A 24036-nucleotide genomic window follows, 5' to 3' on the forward strand; every position below is an offset into this window, starting at 1 on the left:
AGTTTTTCAAGATTTGTACATGTTGTAGCATGTACTTCATCTATATCCATTTGTATGAATGAATAATACTCCAATGTATGGAAATACCTCATAGTGTTTATTTAACTATCAGTTGATGGACATTTGGGTTATTTCCACTTTGGGCTACTGTAAAGAATACTACTATGAACAATCGCGTAAATTTTTGTGTGGACCTATGCTTTCATTTCTCTTGGTAAATACCTAGTTACAGAACTGCTGGATCATATGGTAACTCTATGTTTAACTTTCTGAGGAAACACCCTAACTGTTTTCCAAAGCAGCAGCACCATTTCACATTCCAACCAGCAAGGTCTGAAGGTTCCAATTTCTCCACATCCTTGCCACCATCTGTTATTGTCCATCTTTTCTTTAAAATGTAATTTTATTGAGATATATTCACACACCAAAAAATCCATCCCAACTATATGATTGATGGCTGATAGTATCATCACATAGTTGTACATTCATCAACCACAATCCATTTAGCCATCTTTTTTTATTATAGCCAAGCCTAATCATTTTGAGAAACTTTTTGGCTGAAAAGCTGTTGCCTCATTTATAATATTGAATGCTACCTTCTAGGTTTCAGAAGTGTTCCTATTGCTTCCAATATTAGAGCACAAGAACTCAAATATAACAAAATAGTTTGTTCCCCTACAAAAATAACTAAAGATGGACAAATGAAGACACAAGAAAAAGGAATCTACATCCTTCATTACCTTTACTATTTCTCTTATCAGAACCACCTACTTTAACTGCAGGAATTCCTTTAGACACTTTATTTTATCAAAGCCATGAATCTCAAAAATCTACTACTGAGTTTCCTAATATTATATAGTTTATAAAATAAAAATTTGATCTACAGATATTTACATAGAAACTTAGGAATAACATTTGCCAATGAGGTGCAGAGGATAGGGGGAGGTATAGGGCACTTCTTTTGGAAGAAGGGGATTTTTAAATTATAAGTTATATATATATTATGAAAAATTAAAACAAAAAAGCAAAAAGGACTTCCAGTTCCTATATATTTTTAGTGTTTGAATATCTTATAAAGAACACGAACTATATTTTTAAACAAAAGAGGACCAATATTTTTAATTCCTATCATATGAAAGTCTTATTTCATGTAATTCTATGAATAAATTCCATAACCAGGTCCAGCAATTGGAGGCCGTGTCTGCAGAAGCCAGCAGCCAAACAATTTACTACTCTAGTAAGACATCCCTGTACTACAAAAGAAACTCATTAGCTACAGCAGTGAAGGCAGTAAGCTTCGGTTTTCTAAAAATTCAAATAATGTAGACCATTTCAACTTCTAAAGATGGCAAAAAAAAACCCACCAAAAACCAAAAAAAATCCACCAACACAATGCAACATAACTCTAGTTTGTTCAAATATATGTCACCTGCACATGGTAGTGAAGTTTTAAGAAAAGGAAAGAGTAAAAACCTTTGGTTCACTTCATTTTAAGAAAATGGTTCCCCTACGTGTGATTTTCAGGTCTGAGATTGGTGTCTGGGTTCTAAACCCACTTGGTGAAGCCACTGTTGAACTTACCTGTTTACCTGTCTCACGTTTAACTTTCATTCTTTTACAATCACGTTCACATACGTACATGGTTTTTTTGTTGTGCCACATCACCACAGTTTTACATTTTCATCACCCTAACAAGAAACCCATACCCATTTAGGGAAATCATAGCTTTCTTCAATGCAGATTAAATTTCCTTTCTTCTAAAAATTTTTTACAAGAGCTGAAAAAAGTCAAGCTGTTTTTTTCTAGAGGCTTTTTGTCTATATATGTAAGCTGTTTAACTTTTTTTCCTTATATGACTAATATCCTCCAATCATAGATATCTGAGTTTCCTCATTTCCTAGGTTAAAAAAAAAAACTGACCATAAACATGTATAAGCTTTGTCTCTAAATCCTAATTAACTTGGAAGTATTCAGGGATGAAAACTAGCTATGTGCCAATAGATATTTTTACTTCTGAACATAGCAATATGAATTCAATTAAGTATATAACTTCAGCCACAGATATGTGGAGTGAAGCAGGAAAAATTGGGGGGATATGTTTTATAGTTGGATTTGTGGATCCGTTTTATAGTTGAAATGCAGATTAGACAATAATATTTAAAAACTGCCTAATCTTAATATTAATTTGGGTGCAAGACAGAAGACAGTGGCAGGGATTATAACAATCTGGAGAGTATATATTCCAATTAAAGACATTTAAAACCAAAATTTTAAGGTCACAAAGGTCAGTCAGCAGTCTCTGCTTTACTCTTTACTTGCAAACTGGACAGAACACAAACTAACCGGAAGTGCTGTCTTGTTCCTTTACTTGATAAGATACTGTCCTTCTTATCTAAAGGTCCTCAGGGAACTGCTCTGTATGTAGCCGCATTTGGGACCTTAGGCTCACTCTCTTTTTTTCTCTCTCTCTCTTTTTTTAATTGTATGAGCACTCACTAGAAAGCAGACTTTATTTGCAGTTTAAGAGTGAACATATTTATGAAAAATGTTGCAACAGGCTGACACAGTGCTCAGCCCCTTTTAAATCTACTGCCTGGGGATAAAGTCAAAGACATTGGGAGGCAGGGTAATAGAAAGCAAAACGAAATAACCTATGGTTCACCTTAGAGAGTAAAAAAAGTGGCCTAACTGGCAGCCATTCCCAGGAAGCACCTTTGCTCAAGGTAAACAAAAAGCCAAAATGTGTATTTGGAATAAACGTGATGTTGCTTATATTGGCCTTGTATGCAGAAAAGGAATTTTGGTCAGACCGTAACAAAAAAAGCAGATAATTACAAGGAATTAAAAGCAAAATTCTTTGTGACTAGAAACATTGTAATTGGCAACACTTACTAGATGATCCAGATATTAACTGGAACTGTAGTTTTTTTCCTCTCTTCCTATCCCCAAAGAAGCATAACAGATAAGAAATAGATACAAAATGGAGGAGGATATTATTTACTAGGTAATATCAGTATAGCCTATGGGAGTGTGCCAGAGTAAAGGGGCACTCGGCTGTATTCCACAGGGTTCTCTATGTTGTGTGGTGGTTATTTACAGAAGGGTAAGACAAAATAGTTAACTACTAAAGGTATCCAAAAAAGGCCTGAGAAAATCTGGTTAAAATGTATAACTTTGTATTGCTACTAATGGGAGTAGTCATTTTTGTATCTTTTGAAAATAATAAAAAGATTCTGCTAAAAAAATGTTTATCCAGAAAGATGCTTGTTTGAACTCTTAAAAAACCATGTGGAATCACCATTCTCATTTTTGATTAAATAGAGGCATTGACTTACATTTTAAGGTCCCTTTCTAATTTGAAGTCCACCCCTTTCTCTCAAGTGAGACTTGAGCATACAGTGGGTTCTTAGGTGTCTACATGGAAACCCTTCCCTAGAGAAGGTGTAGACCACATACTTGGTTTGGTTTGACGCTGTTCTGATATTTTGGCAGTGTACCCTCTTCAAGAATGTCCTCGAATTCCCCTAACTGCTCCTTCAGGGACAGGATTAGCTGCCTTTGATTTAGCATGGAGGGAAGAGCTCTCAAAGAAAGTGCCTTTATAAATTCTAATTAGATCCCCTAAAAAATAGAGTAAGGTTGTTTGAAACTATTTGTATTTTTAAGGCTAAGGCAATATCTGTGGTCATTTATATATCCTAATTTCATGTAAATAACAACCGTAATCTAAAATAGATCCTGTACATATCTCCTCCTGAATTTTGGGGATATGTTTTATAGCTGGATTTGTGGATCCGTTTTATAGCTTGCGGTAAAAGGAATGGAGTAAGGTAGTGATGGAGGAGACGTAGTGACAATGTTCAAGAAACCCTGTATAAAGGTAAGAATAAAGAGTAGACTGATAGATTACCCATTTCTTTGGTGATTAATAAAGAAGTGTCTCACAGATTCTCATAAACTGCCCTCTACAAAGGCTGTTGCTGCTCTCATACATAAAAGCACACTGACTCTACAATAACATTTTTTGTTATTACTCCTTGATAAAAATTGATCTACAAACCTGCCAGGACTGAGGTTTTTGTTTAAAGCTGGTACTGAAAATGGGCTCACTCTCTTTTTGTCATAACAGCTTATTATCCACATTGTTATTGTGTTGCTTACTGAGATTTACATAGTATTTCAGATTCTGAGATTTAGATAACAAAAAAACAATGATGACAACAAAAACCCTTTACAAACCTTATGTTTCCTTTTGCCTTTGTTGGAAACTTTTTCTGAGGCTTGTTTCTGAACCTCTCTTGTGTGTTTTTCTGGCACATTTTTCTTTTCCCCCTTGGGTGGCTCTGTTTCTTTGTAAGGCTTTCCTGGTATTCTAGTCAAGAGATTCAGGTCAATCTTCACAATAAGTGGATACCTGTCATCAGGCTCACTGAGGGGTGAAAGAAGTTCCTTCTCTTCCATAGGAGAGAACATTCGCTGCCGAAAAAAGCTGTCTTCTTCCTCCACTGAGGAGGGCTTAATGGGAGTCCTATTGCTCTCAGGATACTTAGGAGTTTGTGAGGAAGGAGGAAGGCTCTCGCTTTCATCCGAATCTGAGGATGAGGTATCTGTTTCTATGATTTCCCTCGATTTCTGGGAAGATTTGTTTGTTGACTTGTACTTCTTTTTCTCTGCTGTAGGTCGAGGGGAAGATTTGGACTCCTTCTTTATACTGGGTTTCCTTGAGCCTTTGGTGGCTGCTTTGTGTCTGCTAGAGGGCATGCTGGTAGCCATGTCTACCGGGGTTTCACTTTCTATCTTTAGACCACCACGGGGTTCTTCAGTAGCTGCCTTCTCAGCTTTTTTGGGTTGTTTTTTGCCTACAGTTCTCCTCTGTGTTGCGTTGTCACTCTGTGCAGGAGACTTCTGCCTCCCTCGCCCACTTTCTGATCCCTTCTGGATAGTTTTGGAATCTCGTCCAGGAGTAGTGGAACTTGTTTCTTTAGGTCCACCTGGATCAGTGTAGCTATTCCCAGGGCCCTGTTCTCGGCCTTCTTTTTTATAACCTTGAGATGATGGGATGTTACTGTCTACAGAAGAAGCTGGTGATACTTTATGTGGGTTCACCTTATTCAACCAATTATCAAGTTGCCATTTGTTTGTTGGTGGTGGTTCAGGCTGGAAAACATAAACATAAGCATTTCTTTTTTGATATCGTAGATTCCCCCTCCTCTACCCTATACACTCAAAGAAGAGGAAAAACATAATGTCTGATGCCATAAAAGCATTAGCTAGTCTTATAAAGAGGAACAGGTTCATGGCTCTGACTGACCCAAAGCAAAGGGCTGAATATTGATCATTAGGCTTGATCATTTGCATGAGAAAATAAGTTTAACGTTTTTTACAATCTTTAATAGCAAATATTCCTGTTAGGGATCCAACTCCAAAAGCAATATTACAAATATACATATAGTATATGTAATTCCAGGAAGTAAACAACTGATACAGGTTTCAATAGATGTTATCAATCACATTTTATGAAGCTATAATAAAATTATACTATATAAGAGCTGTTTTTACCTAAAATAACTAAATAACATGAATTACCATGCTGAGAAACAAAAAGCCCAAACTAAAGAAATACAGTATTTTAAGTGACTTGCAATATGACTTCAAGTGATTCCTAATCTAGACCAAATGAATGCTCAAATAGCAAGGAAACTGAATTATCTGAGTTTCTTCCAAGATACAAACAGTTCAATGTCTTTGTATCAGAATATGCAACTTTCTTTCCTTCACCTTTTATATTTAAATCAACTCTTAAGTGGCTTTCACCAAGGGGTTTGAAGTACCCCATATATCCCTTTTACCTCAGGAGATGCACTCTGGGATGGCTCATTTGCCTCACTGTCACTGGAACTACTTTCGCTCTCTGAGTCAGATCCAGAGCTGCTTTCAGATCCACTGTGGCTGCTAGAGTCATCCCTAGAGTTTTCTGCTCCTTCACTATTATGATGTGACGGTTCGGAATTGCTAAAAGAGATAAATATAAAAATGACTGAAAATATTTTTACAGTGACAATAAGAAAACAATTTTATTTCAAATTTACCATATGTTAAGCTGTTATAATTTCATAAATCAAGAATTTCATCATAAATGAAATAAATACTTTTAAGTTTCTGTTGGTGCTACTCAGCTATTAATATTTAACTTAAAACAATTTTTTACTAAAAAAAGTTTCTTACTGAGCTGTAATTTATTATTTTTCTTTTTTTTGAGGTATACTTTAAATGTAATCAAGTCTGTCCAATTTTTTTAGTACAATTCAGTAATTTTTAGTAAATTTACAGAATTGTGAAAATCATCATAATCAATAATACTTTTTTATAGTGTATTTATTATATCACTACAATGTTAGCAGGCTGACTTAACCCTCAAAAAAACAAACAAAAAATAAAAGGATGCTTACCTTCCTGGTGTACTCCTTGGCATTGTCTTATCACAATCCTAAAATTAAAGCATGAGAGGGAAATCTATATGTGAATAAACAGAACTCTGTTTAATGTGAACAGTATCTGAAATCTTAATAGAAAAACCGGCTATTCTTATGTCTGCATCAGTATTTACTCAACAATACTTGCAACAGTGTTTTAACCTAAAGAATAATGGAATTGTCAGGATAGGATCAAAAGCTTTGTTAACAGTTCTTGTCAAAAAGCCCATGCTTTAGAGGTGTACTCTCATTCTCGATAAGTATTAAGAAAAAGTAATTTTTAAAAAGTGACCCTAAAAAGAGGTTTAAAAACGGATTAGTTAAAAAGTAAAAAAAAAAAAAAAAAAAAAATTAGAAAAATGAAAACAGATCAGAAAACCACAACATTCTAGAGTCAGAAAGCTAAGGAAATAAGCTTACTTTAAATAAGTAGATCAAAAATATATTAATTATCAATTCTTACAAAATACAATGAAGGGACTTCAGGAATGACGGCAGAATAGGATAGGCTGAGTTCATCCCTGCTCCATGGAACAACCAGAGAAGTGACAGAAAAATGACCAGGACAGCATTTCCAGGGTGTGAATGACCAGAAAGGGACTTCTATACTAAATAGGGAGAGCCTGGATGAAAAAGCGGAGAAACTGAGACAGAGAGAACAGGGTGAGTAAGCTTGGTTATGACTCCACCTGGGTCAAGTGGCGGTGCACAGGAAGGAGCAGGTTCCGAGGAACCGGGCTAGCCTCTGCAACTAGCTTGGGAGATCTTCTCTCTTAGCTCCGCAGCGGGAAGCTCCTGTCGGGAAACTGGAAGCCAGCAGACTTGGTTTGCCTGCAGAGAACTTCCAGGAAGTACACAGTGCTTGCCCCTGACCCCTGAGACAGGCCACTGTAGGTGCCTGGTTTGTGGCAGAGACTGGTAACCCTCCTGTCAGGAGGAGAGAGAGATGCAAAATGGAGCTGGTCTGAGAAATGGCTGGTGAAAGAGACTCAGAGACTCGCTGGGTCCCACTCCCACTTCCCTTTCCCCGTTGAGGCCCAGACCCCTCGGGCATGCACAGGCAGAGAGGCTCAGCAAGGAGCCCTCAGGCATACCTGGGCAGAAAGGCGCAGCTCAGAAAGTGAGCTGAGCCACTCAGCACCAGCAGGCTTTTCTGGGTTGGCTGAGGGCAGGGACAGGTGAAATAATCAGTCCCACAGCCCAAGGTCAAGCCAGAGCCCAGTGACCACCAGACCCACAGGCCCACAAGAGGATTCTCTGCTGAGGTGGATACTGCCCAGCCCCCAACTCCCAGCTCCAGGGTGGGCAGCTTTCAGCATGCACAGAGATCAGTAGCTTTGGCCGGAATTGCAACAAATCTCCATCCTGACTGATGCAGTTGGGGAGAGGTGGGCCTGAGGGGAAGAGGAGGTCCAAGAACACAATCTGCTGGGAATACACAGAAAGTGCAGTCCAATTGTATGGCTATCTCTCAACAAATCTTCAAGTAGAGTTGCAGCTCCTGCATGAGATTTGGGCTTGGTTTGGCGGAAAATTACTGACAAACCAAGAACAAAAGAAGATATACAAACCCAAGCAAATACAAAACCTGAGGCTACTGAAGGAAGTAAACTCTGAAAATAACCTAACCAAGATATTCATATGCCCCAAAGCCAACAGAAAATCACAAAAGCATATGAAGATGAAGGCAGATATAGCCAAGCCAAATGACTAAATTAAAACACCAGAGGGGACACAGAATTTGGAACTAATCAAAGACATTCATACAAATCTTCTAAATAAATTCAGTGGTTTGGCTAATGATATAAAGGATGTCAAGAAGACACCAGAAGAGGATAAAGAATAATCTGAAGGAATAAATAAAAAAACAGTTGCTCTCTCAGTGATGAGAGATATTTTAGACATAATTAAAAATATAATAGAGCCATACAATAGCAGATTTGAAGAAGCAGAAGAAAAAATAAGCAACTAGAGGACAGGACAAGTGAATTTGAGCAAATGATAGAACAAATGTCAAAAAAGATGAAAAAATTGGAATCGGATCTTAGGGAAATGATGGACAATAAGAAGTGCACAAAAATAAGAATCATCAGTATTCCAGAAGGAGAAGAGAAGAGTAAATGGTGAGGAAGATTAGTTGAGGAGATAATGGGGGAAAACTTCCCAACCCTTATAAAAGACATAAATATGCAAACCAAAGAAGTCCAACAAACCCCAAATAGAATAAATTGGCACACACCCACTCCAAGACACATATTAATCAGACTATCAAATATGAAAGAGAAGTAGAAAGTCCTGAAAGCACCAAGAGAAAAATGATTCACCGCGTACAAGGGAAGCCATGTAACACTACATTCAAGCTATTCAATAAGCACCAAGGAGGTGAGAAGGCACTGGTAAGATACATTTAAGATTCTGAAAGAGAAAGACTTCTAGTCAAGAATTCTTTATTCAGCAAAGCTATCCTTAAAAAGTAAGGGAGAGATTAAAATTTTCACAGACAAATAGACACTGAGAGAATCTGTTAACAAGAGACCTGCCCTATAAGAAATAGTAAAGTCTTCAGTTAGCTGAAAGAAAAAACAAAAAGACAGGAGAGTGAGGTCTGGAGGAGAACATAGAATTGAAGAATATCACTTAAGGATGATTTAAAGGATACAAAGAGGTAGAGGGAAAAGCATATATAGATCTGACAAATAAAAACCAAAGGATAAGACGGTAGACTCAAGAACTGCCTTTATAGTAATAACCTGGAATGTTAACAGACTAAATTCACTAACTGAAAGATACAGATTGGCAGAATGGATAAAAAATATGATTCATCCAAATGCTGCCTATAAGAGACTCATCTTAGACCCGAGGATACAAATAGATTGAAAGTGAAAGGATGGAAAAAGATGTTCCAAGCAAGCTGTCACTAAAAGAAAGCAGGAGTAGCTATACTAATATCAGACAAAATAGACTTTAAATAAAAAGACGTCATGAGAGACAAGGAAGGACCCTACATATTAATAAAAGAGACAATTCACCAAGAAGAAATAACAATCATAAATGTTTTTGCTCCCAATCAAGGATCTCCAAAGTACATAAAGAAAACACTGGCAAAACTGAAAGGAACACAAGACATTTCAACAATTATACACCACTCTCTTCTATAGATAGAAAAACCAGACAGAGGATCGAGCAATAAAGAAATGGAGAACCTAAAAAATGTGATAAATGAATTAGACCTAACAGTTATATATAAATTGTGACACCCCAAAACACCAGGATACACATTCCTCTCTAATGCTCATGGAACGTTCTCCAGGATAGATAATATGCTGGGACACAAAGCAGGTCTTAATGAATTCTAGAAAGGCTGAAATCATTCAAAGGAATTTCTCTGACCACAATGGAATGAAGCTGGAAATAAATAACCACCAAAGAATCAGAATGTTCACAAATATACATAGATTAAATAACACACTCTTAAACAATCAGTGTGTCAATGAAGAAACTGCAAGAGAAATATCTGGAGATGAATGAAAATGAGAATACAAGATATGAGAATTTACGGATGCAGTAAAGGCAGTGCTGAGAGAGAAATTTATTGCTCTAAATGCCTATACTAAAATAGAAGAAAGAGCAAAAATTGAGGACTTAGCTGTTCACCTGGAGAAACTACAGAAAGAATAAACAACCACAAAGCAAACAGAAGAAGAGAAATAAAGATTAAAGTAGGAATAAATGAATTGGAGAATAAAAAACAACAGAAAGATTCCATAAAACCAAAAGTTGTTTTTTTGAAAAATCAGTAAATTTACAGACCCCTGGCTAGACTGACAAAGAAAAAGAGAGAGAGGATGCAAATAAACAAAATCAGAAACAAGATTGGGATTGTTTCCATGGACCATGAAGAAATTAAGGAAAAAAAAAAGAAAAACCATAAGAGGATACTATGAACAACTATATGCCAAAAAAATCATACAACTTAGAGGAAATTGTCAAATTCCTAGAAAACCATGAACAACCTACATTGACTCAAGAAGAAATAGAAGATCCCACCAAACAATCCACAAGTAAAGAGATTCAATCAGTTATCAAAAGTCTTCTTACAAAGAAAAGCCCAGGGCCAGATAGCTTCACAGGGGGCACTGACCAAACATTCCAAAAAGAACTAATAACATTCCTGCTCAAACTCTTCCAAAAAACTGAGGAGAAAGGAACACTACCTAACTCATTCTACAAAGCTAACATCACTCTAATACCAAAACCAGATAAAGGTGCTATAAGAAATGAAAACTACAGACCAATCTCCCTAATAAATATAGATGCGAAAATTCTCAATAAAATACTAGTGAAATGAATCCAACAACAAATAAAAAGAATTATACACCACAACCAAGTGGGTTTATACCAGGCATGCAAGATAGTTCAACACAAAATCAATATAATACAACACATTAACAAATCAAAAAGGGGGGAAAAATCAAGTATCAGCTCGAATGGCACTGCAAAAGCATTTGACAAAATTCAGCATCTTTTTCTGATAAAACTTTAAAAGGTAGGAATCAAAAGAAACTTTCTCAGTATGATAAAGGGTATATATGAAAAACCCACAGCCAGGATATTCTTAATGGTGAGAGACTGCGAGCATTTCCCCTAAGATTGGGAAAGAAGCAAGGATGTCTACTGTCACCACTATTATTTTACGTTGTGCTAGAAATTCTAGCTACAGCAATCAGGCAAGAAAATGAAATAAAAGGTATCCAAATTGGAATGCAAGTAGTAAAACTTTCATAATTTACAGACGGCATGTTCCTACACTGCAAAATCCTGATAAACCTGTAACAAAGCTAGTTGAACTAATAAATTTAGAAAAGTGGTGGGATTCAAGATTAATGTGCATAAATCAATAATGTTTCCATACACAAGTAATGACCTGATGAGACAATTAAGGAAAAAAAGCAATTCAAAATAGCAACTACCAGAATAAAATATTTAGGAATAATATTAACCAGGGATGTAAAAGACCAGTACACAGAAAACTATAAAACATTGCTAAATGAAATCAACGACCTACACAGGAGGAAAGACATTCCAAGCTCATGGATAGGAAGGTTAAATGTTGTTAAGATGTCAACTGATCTACAGATTCAATGCAATACCAATCAAAATTTTAACAGCCTACCTGGAAGACTTGGAAAAGTCAGTTATCAAATTTATTTGGAAAGGAAAGAGACCTCAAATAGGCAAAAAATATTGTAAAAAAGAAGAATGAAGTGGGAAGACAAACACTTCCCGGTTTTAAAGCTTACTATAAAACCACAGTGGTCAAAACAGCATAGTACTGGCACAAAGATGGACACATCGATCAGTGGAACTGAATTGAGAGTGTGGAAACAGAACATCAAATCTATGGTCAAATGATCTCAGACAAGGCCTCCAAACCCAATGAATTGGGACAGAATAGTCTTTTCAATAAACAGGCCTGGGAGAACTGGGTATCAATAGCCAAAAGAATGAACGAGGATGACTATCTTACACCCTGTACTAAAATTAACTCAAAGTGGAAGAAAGACCTACATATTAGAGCCACTACCATAAAACTTCTAGAAGAAAATAGAGGGAAACATCTCCAAGACCTAGCAATAATAGGTAGCTTCTTAAACTTTACACCCAAAGCACAACCAATGAAAGAAAAAAGTAGATAAATGGGAACTCTTCAAAATCAAATGCTTCTATGCCTCAAAGGACTTTTTCAAAAAGGTGAAGTGGAAGCCAACTCAGAGAGAAATATGTAGAAACTACGTATTAGTTAAGTTTCATATCCAATATATACAAAGAAATCATACAATTCAACCACAAAACAACAACCCAATTAAAAATAGGCAAAGGAGTTAGGGGTTTATGTATGAGTTTTTTCCTTTTATCTTTTTATTTCTTTTTCTGGGATGATGCAAATGTTTCAAAAAAATGACTATGGTAATGATTACACAATTATGTGATGATATTATGAGCCACTGATTGTACATCATATATGGAATGTTTGTATGTTAAGAATGTTTGTGTTTGTTTGTTGTTTCATTAATAAAAATATTTTTAAAAAACAAAACAAAACAAAAAAAATAGGCAAAGGATAAGAATAGACATTTTTCAGAACACCAAATACAAATAACTAAAAAACACACGAAGAGATGTCATCTTCATTAGCTATAAGGCAAATGCAAATCAAACTACAATGAAATTATCATCTCACACCTGTAAGAATAGCTGCTATTAAACAAACAGGAAACTACAAACGGTGGAGATGATGTGGAGAAATTGGAACACTTATTCACTACTAGTGGGAATGTATAATGGTACAGCCTCTGTGGAAGACAATTTGGCGGTTCCTCAGAAAACTAAATATCAAGTTGCCCTAGGACCCGGCAATACCAATACTCGGTATATATCCAGAAGAGCTGAAAGCAGTGACATGAACAGAAGTTTGCAGGTTAATGTTCACAGCTGCATTATTCATAATTGTTAAAAGATGGAAACAATCCAAGTGCCCATCAATAGGTGAGTGGATAAACAAAATGTGGTATATATTGGTTAGTGTGATGTCCCAATATATCCCAGAGTAATTTGGGCGGAGAATAAAAAAGTATTTGCAAAGTCCCCTTGAGGGACTGAGGAGAAAGGAAGAAATATTAAATTTCCCCATCTGGGGAATTCTTGATATTCTCACAAGCCCTTGATCTTGGGGCTCACCCCTGAAAAATTTATTCCTGCGGTATATCTTAAAATGATGCCTAAGAGTCACTGTCAAAGAATCTCTCTTGTTTCTCAGATGTGGTCTCCCTCAGTAGGTGAACTCACTGACCTCCCCTCTATGTGGAACATGATTCCCAGGGATTTAAATCTCCCTGGCAACGTGGGTCATAATTCCTGGGGATGAGCTGGGACCCAGGATCACGAGATTGAGAAAGCCTTCTTGAACAAAAAGGAGAAGAGAGAACAACACAAAATAAAGTTTCACAGCTGAGAAATTTCAAACAGAGTTGAGAGGTTATCCTAGAGGTTATTCTTATGCATAATATAGATATCCCTTTTTAGTTAATGATATATTGTAGTGGCTAGAGGGAAGTACTAAAACTGTTGAACTGTGTTCCAGTAGCCTTTACTCTTGAAGAAGACTGCATAACTATATAGGTTTTACAACGTGACCATGTGCTTGTTAAAACCCCGTGGTAGACGCTCCCTTTAAAGAGGCTATGGACAGATGAGTAAAAAAGTAAGGATAAAAAATAAATAATAGGGGAGATAAAGGGTAAAACTTGGGTATATTGAAATACTAGTGGTCAAGGAGACGGAGGGGTTAGGGGTGTGGGATGTATGAGTTTTTTCTTTGTATTTCTTTTTCTGGAGTGTGCTGGTTTGAAAATACTTTGTACCGGAGAAAATCTTGTGGAGTAGCCATTTCTTTCAATCTCAATGCAATACTGCAGGGCAGAAACTTTGATTAAATTATCTCCATGGAGAAGAGGCATGCCCAATTGTGGGTGTGACCTTTGGATTAGATGGAGATGTAACTTCGCCTTTAGGATGGGTTTTGATTAGTTCACGGGAGTACTTTAAAAGAGGAAACGCTTTGGAAAGAGTTCAGAAACGTCAGCGCCAACAGGAACTTTAGAGCAGTGGCAACACAAATGCCAACACTTGGAGAACAGAGACATAGATGCTTGGAGACCAGGAGATGTTGCCATGAGATATTAAGCAAGACAGAACCTGGAGAGAGCCAAGGGAAGCCAAGAGATGAAGTCAGCCCTGGAGAAGAAAAGTGAGGAACCCCCACAGGAACAGAGGGTGAAGGCAATGGAGCACAGAAGCCAAGGGACCAGCAAATGCCAGCCATGTGACTATCCAGTTGTCAGAGGTGTTCCTGACCCATCGGCCTTCCTTGAATTAAGGTATCTTTCCCTGGATGCCTTAGTTTGAACAATTTTATAGGCTTAGCACTGTAAATGTGCAACTTATTAAATTTGCCCTCTTAAATGCTGTTACAGTTCTGGTATATCTCACATTTTCTGGCAGCTTGCAAACCAACACCTGGAGTGATGCAAATGTTCTAAAAATGATCATGGTGATGAATACACAATTACATGATGATATTGTGAGCACTGACTGTATATCATATATGGACTGTATGTGTGTGAAGGTTTCTCAAAAACATACATTAAAAAAAAATAAGGACAAAAAATAAATAAATAATGGGAGGAAATAAGGTGTAAAAAAATTGGGTACATTCCAATACTAGTAGCCAATAAGTGGGGGAGGTAAGAAGTGTATGGGCTGTATGTTTTTTTTTTCTTTTTATTTCTTTTTCTGGAGTGATGCAAATGTTCTCAAGATGATCATGGTGATGAATATACAACTATGTGATGATATTGTGGGCCACAGATTATATATTTTGGTATATGAAGATATCGCAATAAATATATATATATATTTTAAATGTGGTATATACATATAATGGGATATTATGCAGCAGTAAGACACAATGACGTCCTAAAGCTTATGGCAATATGGATAAACTTTGAGGATACAATGCTAACTGAAATACTACAGATACAAAAGGATAAATATCATATGATTTTGATAATATGACCCTGGTAAAGGTAAACTCAGAGGCTTATGTAGAATATAGGGGACCTAGAGATAAACAAAAGCTAGAGATAGGTGTTACAGTTATCTAATGAAGTTGAACTTAAGTGTATGGAAATGGATAGAAGTGATGGTAGTTCATCAGTGTGTTTATAAGTAATACTGCCATACTGAAGGTGAACATGATTGAAAGTGATTGTATAGGGCTATGTTGTTAACCAATTAATACTACAAATATAAACAGGTTTTGCATGAATAACTTCAAAGGTATGACTCTTGAACAAAGAGTCAATATTAGAAGGCTATAGGGAAAAACTCCTATTGCATGATATGGCCTATATTTAACAGGAAGGCATTACCAGTGCACAGCAACACTGGGATAAATGGGGGGAAGGACAAGAGTTAGGGGAGTTTCAATTTTCTTTGGTAAGCATGTGTTTATCTGTTATTTTTCACTTTGGAGCAATGCAAACTGTCTAAAATTGAGAGTGATGATGACTATCCAACTAAGTGAGGATACTGTGAGACAAGAATTGTTTATTTTGAACATTACTCATACTACCCAATGGATGGAGGTGGCTGTGGGATATAATGACAGAGAAGCAGAAAGGTGAACTGTGGTGTCTACATATTATGGAATACTGTAAAGCTACAGAAACGAATGAAGTTGTGAGACATGTAATGAGCTGAATGAACCCTGAGGACATTATGTTGTGCAAAATAAGCCAGAAACAAAAGGACAAACATTGTATGGTCTCTTTTAGAAAATACTCATAAGGGGTATGGTATGTATGAGTTTTTTCTTTTTATTTCTTTTTCTGGAGAGATGTAAATGTTCTGAGAAATTATCATGGTGATGAATATACAACTATGTGATGATATTGTGAGCCACTGATTACATACCAAGTATGGAATGTTCATATGTTAAGAATGTTTGTACTGCATGTTGATTGGTTTTATTCATAAAATTTAAAAAAAGAAAAGAAAATTCGGGTTTATATTGTTAGCTCTTATGGCAGTCATATTTATTCCTGAGCTTTAAGTGTTATTTCTAGAGTCTTAGATGCTAAGCTATATATGTATAATTTGATATTTCCCTGAAACTTTAGGTGCTTGCCTGTCACCTAAATCTCAGAGTTGGAGTTCTGCAGCTCCCTGTTATATATAGGAATTCTCAAAGAAGCATAAAAAGAGATCAAGCGTCAATTAGAGATAAGAAGGAAGTGGATTTGGATGGTACTAGGGTAAATCAGAATACAGAATAAAGGACGACAGTGTCTGTATTTTAGAACTTTTACCTACTATATGAAACCAAAGGATGAGAGATTTATTCTGGCCAAAGCCTAAAGTTTCTGTAGCACACAATCTAACTCAACCTGTCTGGACAGTTCATTTAAACAAGCCAAATACATGGAGGCCAGAATAGGAACAGGGGTTTTAATTCTGTATAGCTTAAGTTAATAGCTGGATACATCCCAGAGTATGTTGGGCAGACAATGAAAATATATTGGCAGGGCAGTGCAATGGTGGCAGCATTCTTGCCTGCCATGCCAGAGACCCAGGTTTGATTCCCGGAGCCTGCCCATGCCAAAAAAAAAAAAAAGTATCAGCAAAATCCCTTAAGGGACTGGAGAAAATATATGGAACTATTAAACTTTACCACCTGGGAAACCCTGGATACTTTCTCAAACACTAGGGACTCCCAAGTTAATAGACCAAGCCCTTGATCCTGAGGCTTGCTCTTAGGAAACTTATTTTTGTAGCAGAGAAGCTAAGCTTACCTATAAATTACACCTAAGAATTACTTCCAGAGAACCCTTTTTGTTGTTCAGATATGGCCTCTCTCTAGGCCCAACTCTGCAAGGAAAATCACTATCCTTCCCACTACATGGGACATGATATCCAGGGGTGAAAATCTCCCTAGCAACATGGGACATGACTCCCAGGGATGAGCTGGCCCATACAACTGATGCTGCCTTCCAGACCAAAAGAGGAAAAGAAATGTAACAAAATAAGATATCAGTGGCTAAGAGAAATCAAATAGAGTTAAGGGGCTATACTGGAGGCTACTCTTAGGCAAGCTTCAGCTAAATATTACTAATTGCCAAAGTTTGCCAAACCCCAACCAACATCATTCCTATTAATCCTGTAAGAATACACAGGGCTGTATCTGAGACCCTACAAAAGTCACACGTACTAAGTTTACTTTTTAGAAACCTAAAATTTTCAGGTTGTCCTAGGCCAGATTAAGTCCTGAAACCCAGAGGTTCTCTCCAAGAACAACAACCAGTTCCATTCCCCTATCCCATACTCCTTTTCAACATGAAAAAAGTTAGACTGGGCAAAATTCAAATACCCCTAAAGATTGGGAGAAGGATCAAAGGAGGAGGAGGTATAACAGAGAAGTTAGGATTTAACAAATGAGTATGACGAATGAATCACTATACTGATATTTCTTTTTAGTCTCCAGTGTCTTAAAGCAGCTAGAAGGAAATATCTAAAGTTGTGGAATAGTAACCCACACCAAACTTTGAAATCTGTTTGGAACTACTTGTTAAAATGTACTTTGAAATTAATTGCTTTTTTGTATATATGTTATACTTCATAATAAAAAATGTTAAAAAAATACAAAGAAAACAAATACTATATGAGACAGGAAAAATCACACAGAAGTACACACACCTGTTCCCCATCGCTGTCTTCACTGCTGCTTAGTTTTAAGTCATCTTTTAACATACTAGAAGGAAAAAGCAGAAAGGATCATCATTTTTGGAACAGTTATAATGGCATACCAAAGTATTAAATATCTACCAATAATTGCAGAAATAATTATTGTGGTAACCAAAGATTTAGTTGTAAATCAAAGAAAAAAAACCAGTAAGTCTTACTCTCTCTGTCTGGTTTACATCCAGAGTAAAAATTGAGAAAATAGTAACATTTTACAAGCTCTAATTTTCCATAAATAAAATATTCATATTTCTTTCATAATTAAACAAAATCTACCTTTCACAAATTCTCATATTCACTTCTGTTATGTCCAGCTTTAATTGTGCACACACACGCACACACAAGCATGTGCGCTCATTCATTAAGACAAATTACTATAGTCATATCCAACAGCCCACTAGAGACATATAACTCCTAAAAAGAAGGAGAAGATAAAATGGACGTATCAAGCAATTTTTCCTTTGTCTCCAATGTTCTCTGAAGAGAGATTTGTACAACTGTTGACAACTGCGTAATTAAAATTCAAAACACAACACCCTACATCAAATTTCTAGTCTTTCAATGCACCTTGCTATGAAAGACAAATGTCCTCTTGAGAAGTAACAATTTTGGTTAAGAGCCTTGGCTATATACTGGAAATGACCACCTACAAACAACAACAACAACAAAGAACAGATTCCAAATCTTTCTGATCAAAATTTATATCAATCCAGAATTTATAAAGAGATTGTTCAACTCAACAACAAAAAGACAGCCAACCCAATTACAAAATGGGAAAAAGACTTGAACAGACACCTATCAGAAGAGGAAATACAAATGGCCAAAAGGCACATGAAGAGATGCTCAATGTCCCTGGCCATTAGAGAAATGCAAATCAAAACCACAGTGAGATATCATCTCACACCCACCAGAATGGCCATTATCAACAAAACAGAAAATGACAAGTGCTGGAGAGGATGCAGAGAAAGAGGCACACTTATCCACTGTTGGTGGGAATGTCAAATGGTGCAACCACTGTGGAAGGCAGTTTGGTGGTTCCTCAAAAAGCTGAATATAGAATTGCCATATGACCCAGCAATACCACTGCTAGGTATCTACTCAAAGGACTTTAGGGCAAAGACACAAATGGACATTTGCACAACAATGTTTATAGCAGCATTATTTACAATTGCAAAGAGATGGAAACAGCCGAAATCTCCATCAACAGAAGAGTGGCTAAACAAACTGTGGTATATACATACGATGGAATATTATGCAGCTTTAAGACAGGATAAACTTATGAAGCATGTAATAACATGGATGGACCTAGAGAACATTATGCTAAGTGAGTCTAGCCAAAAACTAAAGGACAAATACTGTATGGTCCCACTAATGTGAACCGACATTCGAGAATAAACTTGGAATATGTCATTGGTAACAGAGTCCAGCAGGAGTTAGAAACAGGGTAAGATGATGGGTAATTGGAGCTGAAGGGATACAGATTGTGCAGCAGGACTAGATACAAAAACTCAAAAATGGACAGCACAATAATACCTAATTGTAAAGTAATCATGTTAAAACATTGAATGAAGCTGCATCTGAGCTATAGGTTTTTTTTTTTTGTCTGTCTGTTTGTTTGTCTTTTTTTTCTTTTTCCTTTTTTTACTATTATTATTATTTTTATTTTTTTCTCTATATTAACATCCTATATCTTTTTCTGTTGTTTTGCTAGTTCTTTTCCTAAATCGATGCAAATATACTAAGAAATGATGATCATGCATCTATGTGATGATGTTAAGAATTACTGATTGCATATGTAGAATGGAATGATTTCTAAATGTTGTGTTAATTTCTTTTTTTTCTTTAATTAATAAAAAAAATTTATATCAATTTAAAAACACATATATACACCAATACTGTAAGATGCTAATTTCTGGAATTTGTTTTTGAAAGTAAAATTTAAAACTTAAATTTTCCCTAAGACCATAAAACCAAAATCATTAAAATTAAAATGTGAGGAATGAACTAGAAAACACTCCTCATCTTTTTATAGGAGAGGAAAACATATACAAAGCTTAAGGAAGAACTGTAAATAGAAAAATGTTACCTTTCTTCTTAAGATTTCATGGCAGTCTCCAATCAGTGGGAACTTTTTTTTCACTCCAGTAACTATTCACACTCTCTCTCCTCAAAGTTTAACCTGAGTTTATAAATCTGACCCCAAGTTCAAAGCATTACACAAAAGATCCCCTTGAAATAAATTAGCCAAATGATGACAGAATATTGAAAAGTGTTTTAAGAGTGGTTCAATTAAACGAGACCAAGTTTTTTCTTTGGACAAATGCTTACTTAGTACATCTCTCTGACTGATTTCCTGGTAAGGAAATAAATTCTCTCAGATCTTATGATTTAATAATGGCAGCTCAATGAACCTGTTTACACATGTGAGAATGTCAAAGCTTTTACCAGGCTACTCAAGGACTTGCATACTTTTGTTCCCTCAACAACCAAAATCATATGTACATGCATGGTAGGCACATGTCAGTTCCTTGCATATAAATAAATGTAAGTGATTAACAGTAATATAATTTGAATAATTCAGCAGTGAGGTAGAATATGTCTTGTATTCATATATTTTCGTTCTCATTCAGTTCTCCTTATATTCAGTTAAAGTGACTACCAGACTGAGGGTATCAGTTTCAATCAATGAGATAATGTGTGGTCTCAGGAACTCATTGTTTAAGCTGGATTGATTATCATCTACCCCACTATTTTATGGTATGTATTCCTGTTTCTGTCCATAAAATAAGAACAGGACAACTAAAAGACAGAGCAAACTATGTTGCTTTAATATTTCACATTTAGTGGTTAAATGGAGGGCTACCAAGAGGATTTTGTCTTTTCTGATGTCTTCTTTATTAAACAAAGTATGAACATACACATAAAAACTTACACACACAAACACACACAACTCTGAGAGATGAGAAAGAATTGTCATCTGAGAGCAGGGATAGGCAAACTATGGCCCACCATCTATTTTGAAAAGAAAGTTTTATTGAAACAGCCACACCCATCGTCTATGGCTGCTTTCAAGCTACTACGGCAGAGTTATGTAAATGGGACAAAGACCATCTGTACCTACAAAGCCTAAAATCTGGTCCTTAACATAAAAGTTTGGCAATCCCTATCTTTAAGGATTAAATATACATTAATAAGTTTTCTTCAAAATATCCAGATACCACAGACAGACCTTCAGCAAAAAAGAACATTAAACTTATTAAGAAATAAACTTACGATTTAGACTGGTGCCCATTTGAAGTTTTAGAAGAAGGATTATATCTTTCTAGAACAAAAAGAATGCAGAAATGAAGTATGGTTATTAAGACTGAAAAGTATCTATCAATCTACCCTCACAGAAATAACAAATCAAAACACTGAGATATAATTCTTCATCCATCAAATTGGCAACACTTTAAAATCAGATAATATGAAATGCTGGTGAGTATGAGGAAGGAAACAGGTATGCTCATAAGCTACTGGTAGGACTGTAAACTCACAAACTCAGTATTTTTGTAGAGCAATCTGGCAATACTTATCAATACTGAAAATACACATATCCACTCCAATAGAAGGATTTTGCCTTATAGTTATACCAGGAGGAATACAGATACATATGCACACACCCAAAAGGGTGTTTATTACAGCACGGTATGTTATAACAAAAATTGGAAACAAATGTCCATCAACAGGGGACTAGTTAAATAAATTATGGTACCTTCATATAATACAACACAATTTTAATGATAAAAGAGTAAGCTAGAGCTTTATTCTGATACAGAATCATCTCTAAAATAAATTAATTAAAAAACACTAAATAAAAAGTGGATGTAGCTTATCATCCCATTTGCCGATAGTTAGCTTTGAGGAGAGGGAACATGGAGAAAGCTGGAAGTAAGGATGACACATTCCTAAAGAGGGGAGAAACTAAGCTTTCTGGCCTGTAACCAGCTATTTCCTGTATATTAAGAGTGCCACATCATTTTTTCCTGTAAATGCATCTTCAAGACAGAACTAAGAAATTTGTTACGGAAAATCTGTTAACAACATTAAAGAGATACTGTCCTAGTTTCACCTCTTCTCTTAAAGATCACTAAAGACAACAAAGCAAAGTATCAAAAAGTTTCACATTTCTACCTCCCAAAATAGCTTACTAGGAGTGAAAACCTGCCTTAATTATTTAAGAAGTGACTGCTTTTGGCAAAAAAAACACCTGTTTTGTTATGGAGCTACATGATAAAACCTAGGTATTAGCAATAATTCTTGACCTTATCGCTATAATTCTGGACAGCTACTATCTTTTGGGACCACATTCGAATTCACTAAGGCAATCCTCCTGAAGTTCTGCTAAGCAGCTAAGAGAATGGGTATGAAGGTGGAAGGGGAATTAGCCTTTCTTCCCAGAAAGGAAGATATAAAAAGAACAAACAGGGAGACTGTAGATTTAAAAGGTAAGGGTCATGGTCAACTACAATAACCCTTTTGTGTCTGGAGTTTTATCATGATAGAACCAAGTCATCTTCATGAAGGAAAGGTAAAAAGACAGAACAACAGCTTTTACGTTTATGAGACGTCCATCAAATCGAATTCATGAACTTTCAACTATTAGTACAAATATACAATATAAATACTTTATTTATATCTACAATGACCTAAGAGCCTTAATTTTTAAAAAGCACATCAAGATACAGCTCAACCCATTACACATCCAAAAAACAAACAAATCAAAAAATTGGGGATAAAACATGCAAAAAAGTTATTAAAGCAGTATCTGATGTGACCATGAGAATTAGAATGCTCAATAAACAGCTTAATTTAAAAACCAAGAGGGGAGCCTACCTATGCCAGACACACACACACACACACACATACACACACACACACAAAAACCAACAAGAGGGGCAAGGGGTTGTAGCATGTTTGAGTTCTTTTTTTTCTTTTTCTCAAGTGATGCAAATGTTCTAAAAGTGATCATGGTAAAGAATACACAACTATGTGATGATATTGTGAGCCACTGATTGTATAATATGGTTGGACTACACGTGTGTGCATATTTCTCAATTAAAAAAAAAAATACCCCAAGAGGAAGAGAAATACTCACTTTGCTCTCCAGGGCCAAAACTGGATTGTTGAGACTCCTAAGAAAAAGGAACATAAAATTACACAAAGTGATTGCAAAAAAGGTTCATTAGTGAAAAATGCCTCAATTCAAACCATTCAATTTCAGCAAATTCAATGAAAGATCCCATTAGGTTTCTAAGAGTACATAAAAGAAAAAACATACAAAGAGTTTAATGATCCCATATGATCAGCCCTGGCATTTTGTGGTTAACAGTAGATTTTCCCAGAGCGTAATAGAAAAGGCTTTAAGCTACCTAAGAGTTTTACTTTATCACTCATTTCTTTTCAGCAGTATCCATGGTACTCATATCCTAATTTAGAGCTCAGTAGAAGCAAACGATTTCAATTTAAGATTCTTAAACTGATTCTTAGGAATCTTAGTAAGATTATTAAGAAAATGTTTTAATGAAAAAAAAAGTGGGAGTGACCAGAGATCAAGATGACAGAGTGAGATGTTTCAGGGCTCCATTCACCCACAGAAGCACTGACCAACCAACAAGAACTGGTAGAAACATCTCTCCCAAAGATTCAGAAAACAGTTGAGGACTGCAGTAAACAGGGCAAGTACCTACGCAAGAAACAGGGTACTTAAAAGAGGGAAGATCAAAAAGACTGTGGGAAGATGGCAGAGTATGAAGCATCAGAAATCAGTCCCTTCCACCAAAACAACTATTAAACTGGCAGAAACTGAATCAACTTTGAAACTCCAGAGTCTAGTGAAACACTGCAATTTCAAGGAGGAGCGGGAGAAAGAGGCTGATAAATTGAGACAAATACCTATGAGTTTTACCCTCCCTGCAGCAGCTACCATCCCCTATCATCCCCTAGCCTCATGGCAGGCAGCAGTGGGGACTACAGCAAGAGCTCCTGCACAACTAGCTGGTGTCAGGGTGGGACATAAATACCAATTCCTCCAACTCCAGGGTTGTGTGATCGAATTCAAATCTTTGTACCTTTGATCAGCTACTTCAGACTGTCGGGACGAGGTTCTGAGGGTAGCCATTGTTCTAACTCCACTAGGGCAAAGTTGGCAAAGGAATCTTAAACA

At 36.2% G+C, this 24036-nt stretch overlaps 1 protein-coding gene across 3 annotated transcripts in view; it reads right to left on the bottom strand.

Annotated features, from left to right (window-relative positions):
* AFF4 (ALF transcription elongation factor 4) overlaps nt 1-24036 on the bottom strand; it is a 174444-nt gene that overhangs the window by 34517 nt on the left and 115891 nt on the right. For all 3 annotated transcript variants that reach the window (XM_077138428.1, XM_077138429.1, XM_077138427.1), the window contains 6 exons: nt 22969-23005; nt 21105-21153; nt 17787-17841; nt 6450-6487; nt 5850-6012; nt 4240-5157 (listed from right to left, as the gene is read on the bottom strand). In XM_077138428.1, coding sequence (XP_076994543.1) covers nt 4240-5157; nt 5850-6012; nt 6450-6487; nt 17787-17841; nt 21105-21153; nt 22969-23005 — 1260 coding nt within the window. The remainder of the gene's footprint in view (nt 1-4239; nt 5158-5849; nt 6013-6449; nt 6488-17786; nt 17842-21104; nt 21154-22968; nt 23006-24036) is intronic.

The sequence above is a fragment of the Tamandua tetradactyla genome, chromosome 20 (genome assembly GCF_023851605.1).
Source record: "Tamandua tetradactyla isolate mTamTet1 chromosome 20, mTamTet1.pri, whole genome shotgun sequence".
Lineage (NCBI taxonomy): Eukaryota > Metazoa > Chordata > Mammalia > Pilosa > Myrmecophagidae > Tamandua > Tamandua tetradactyla.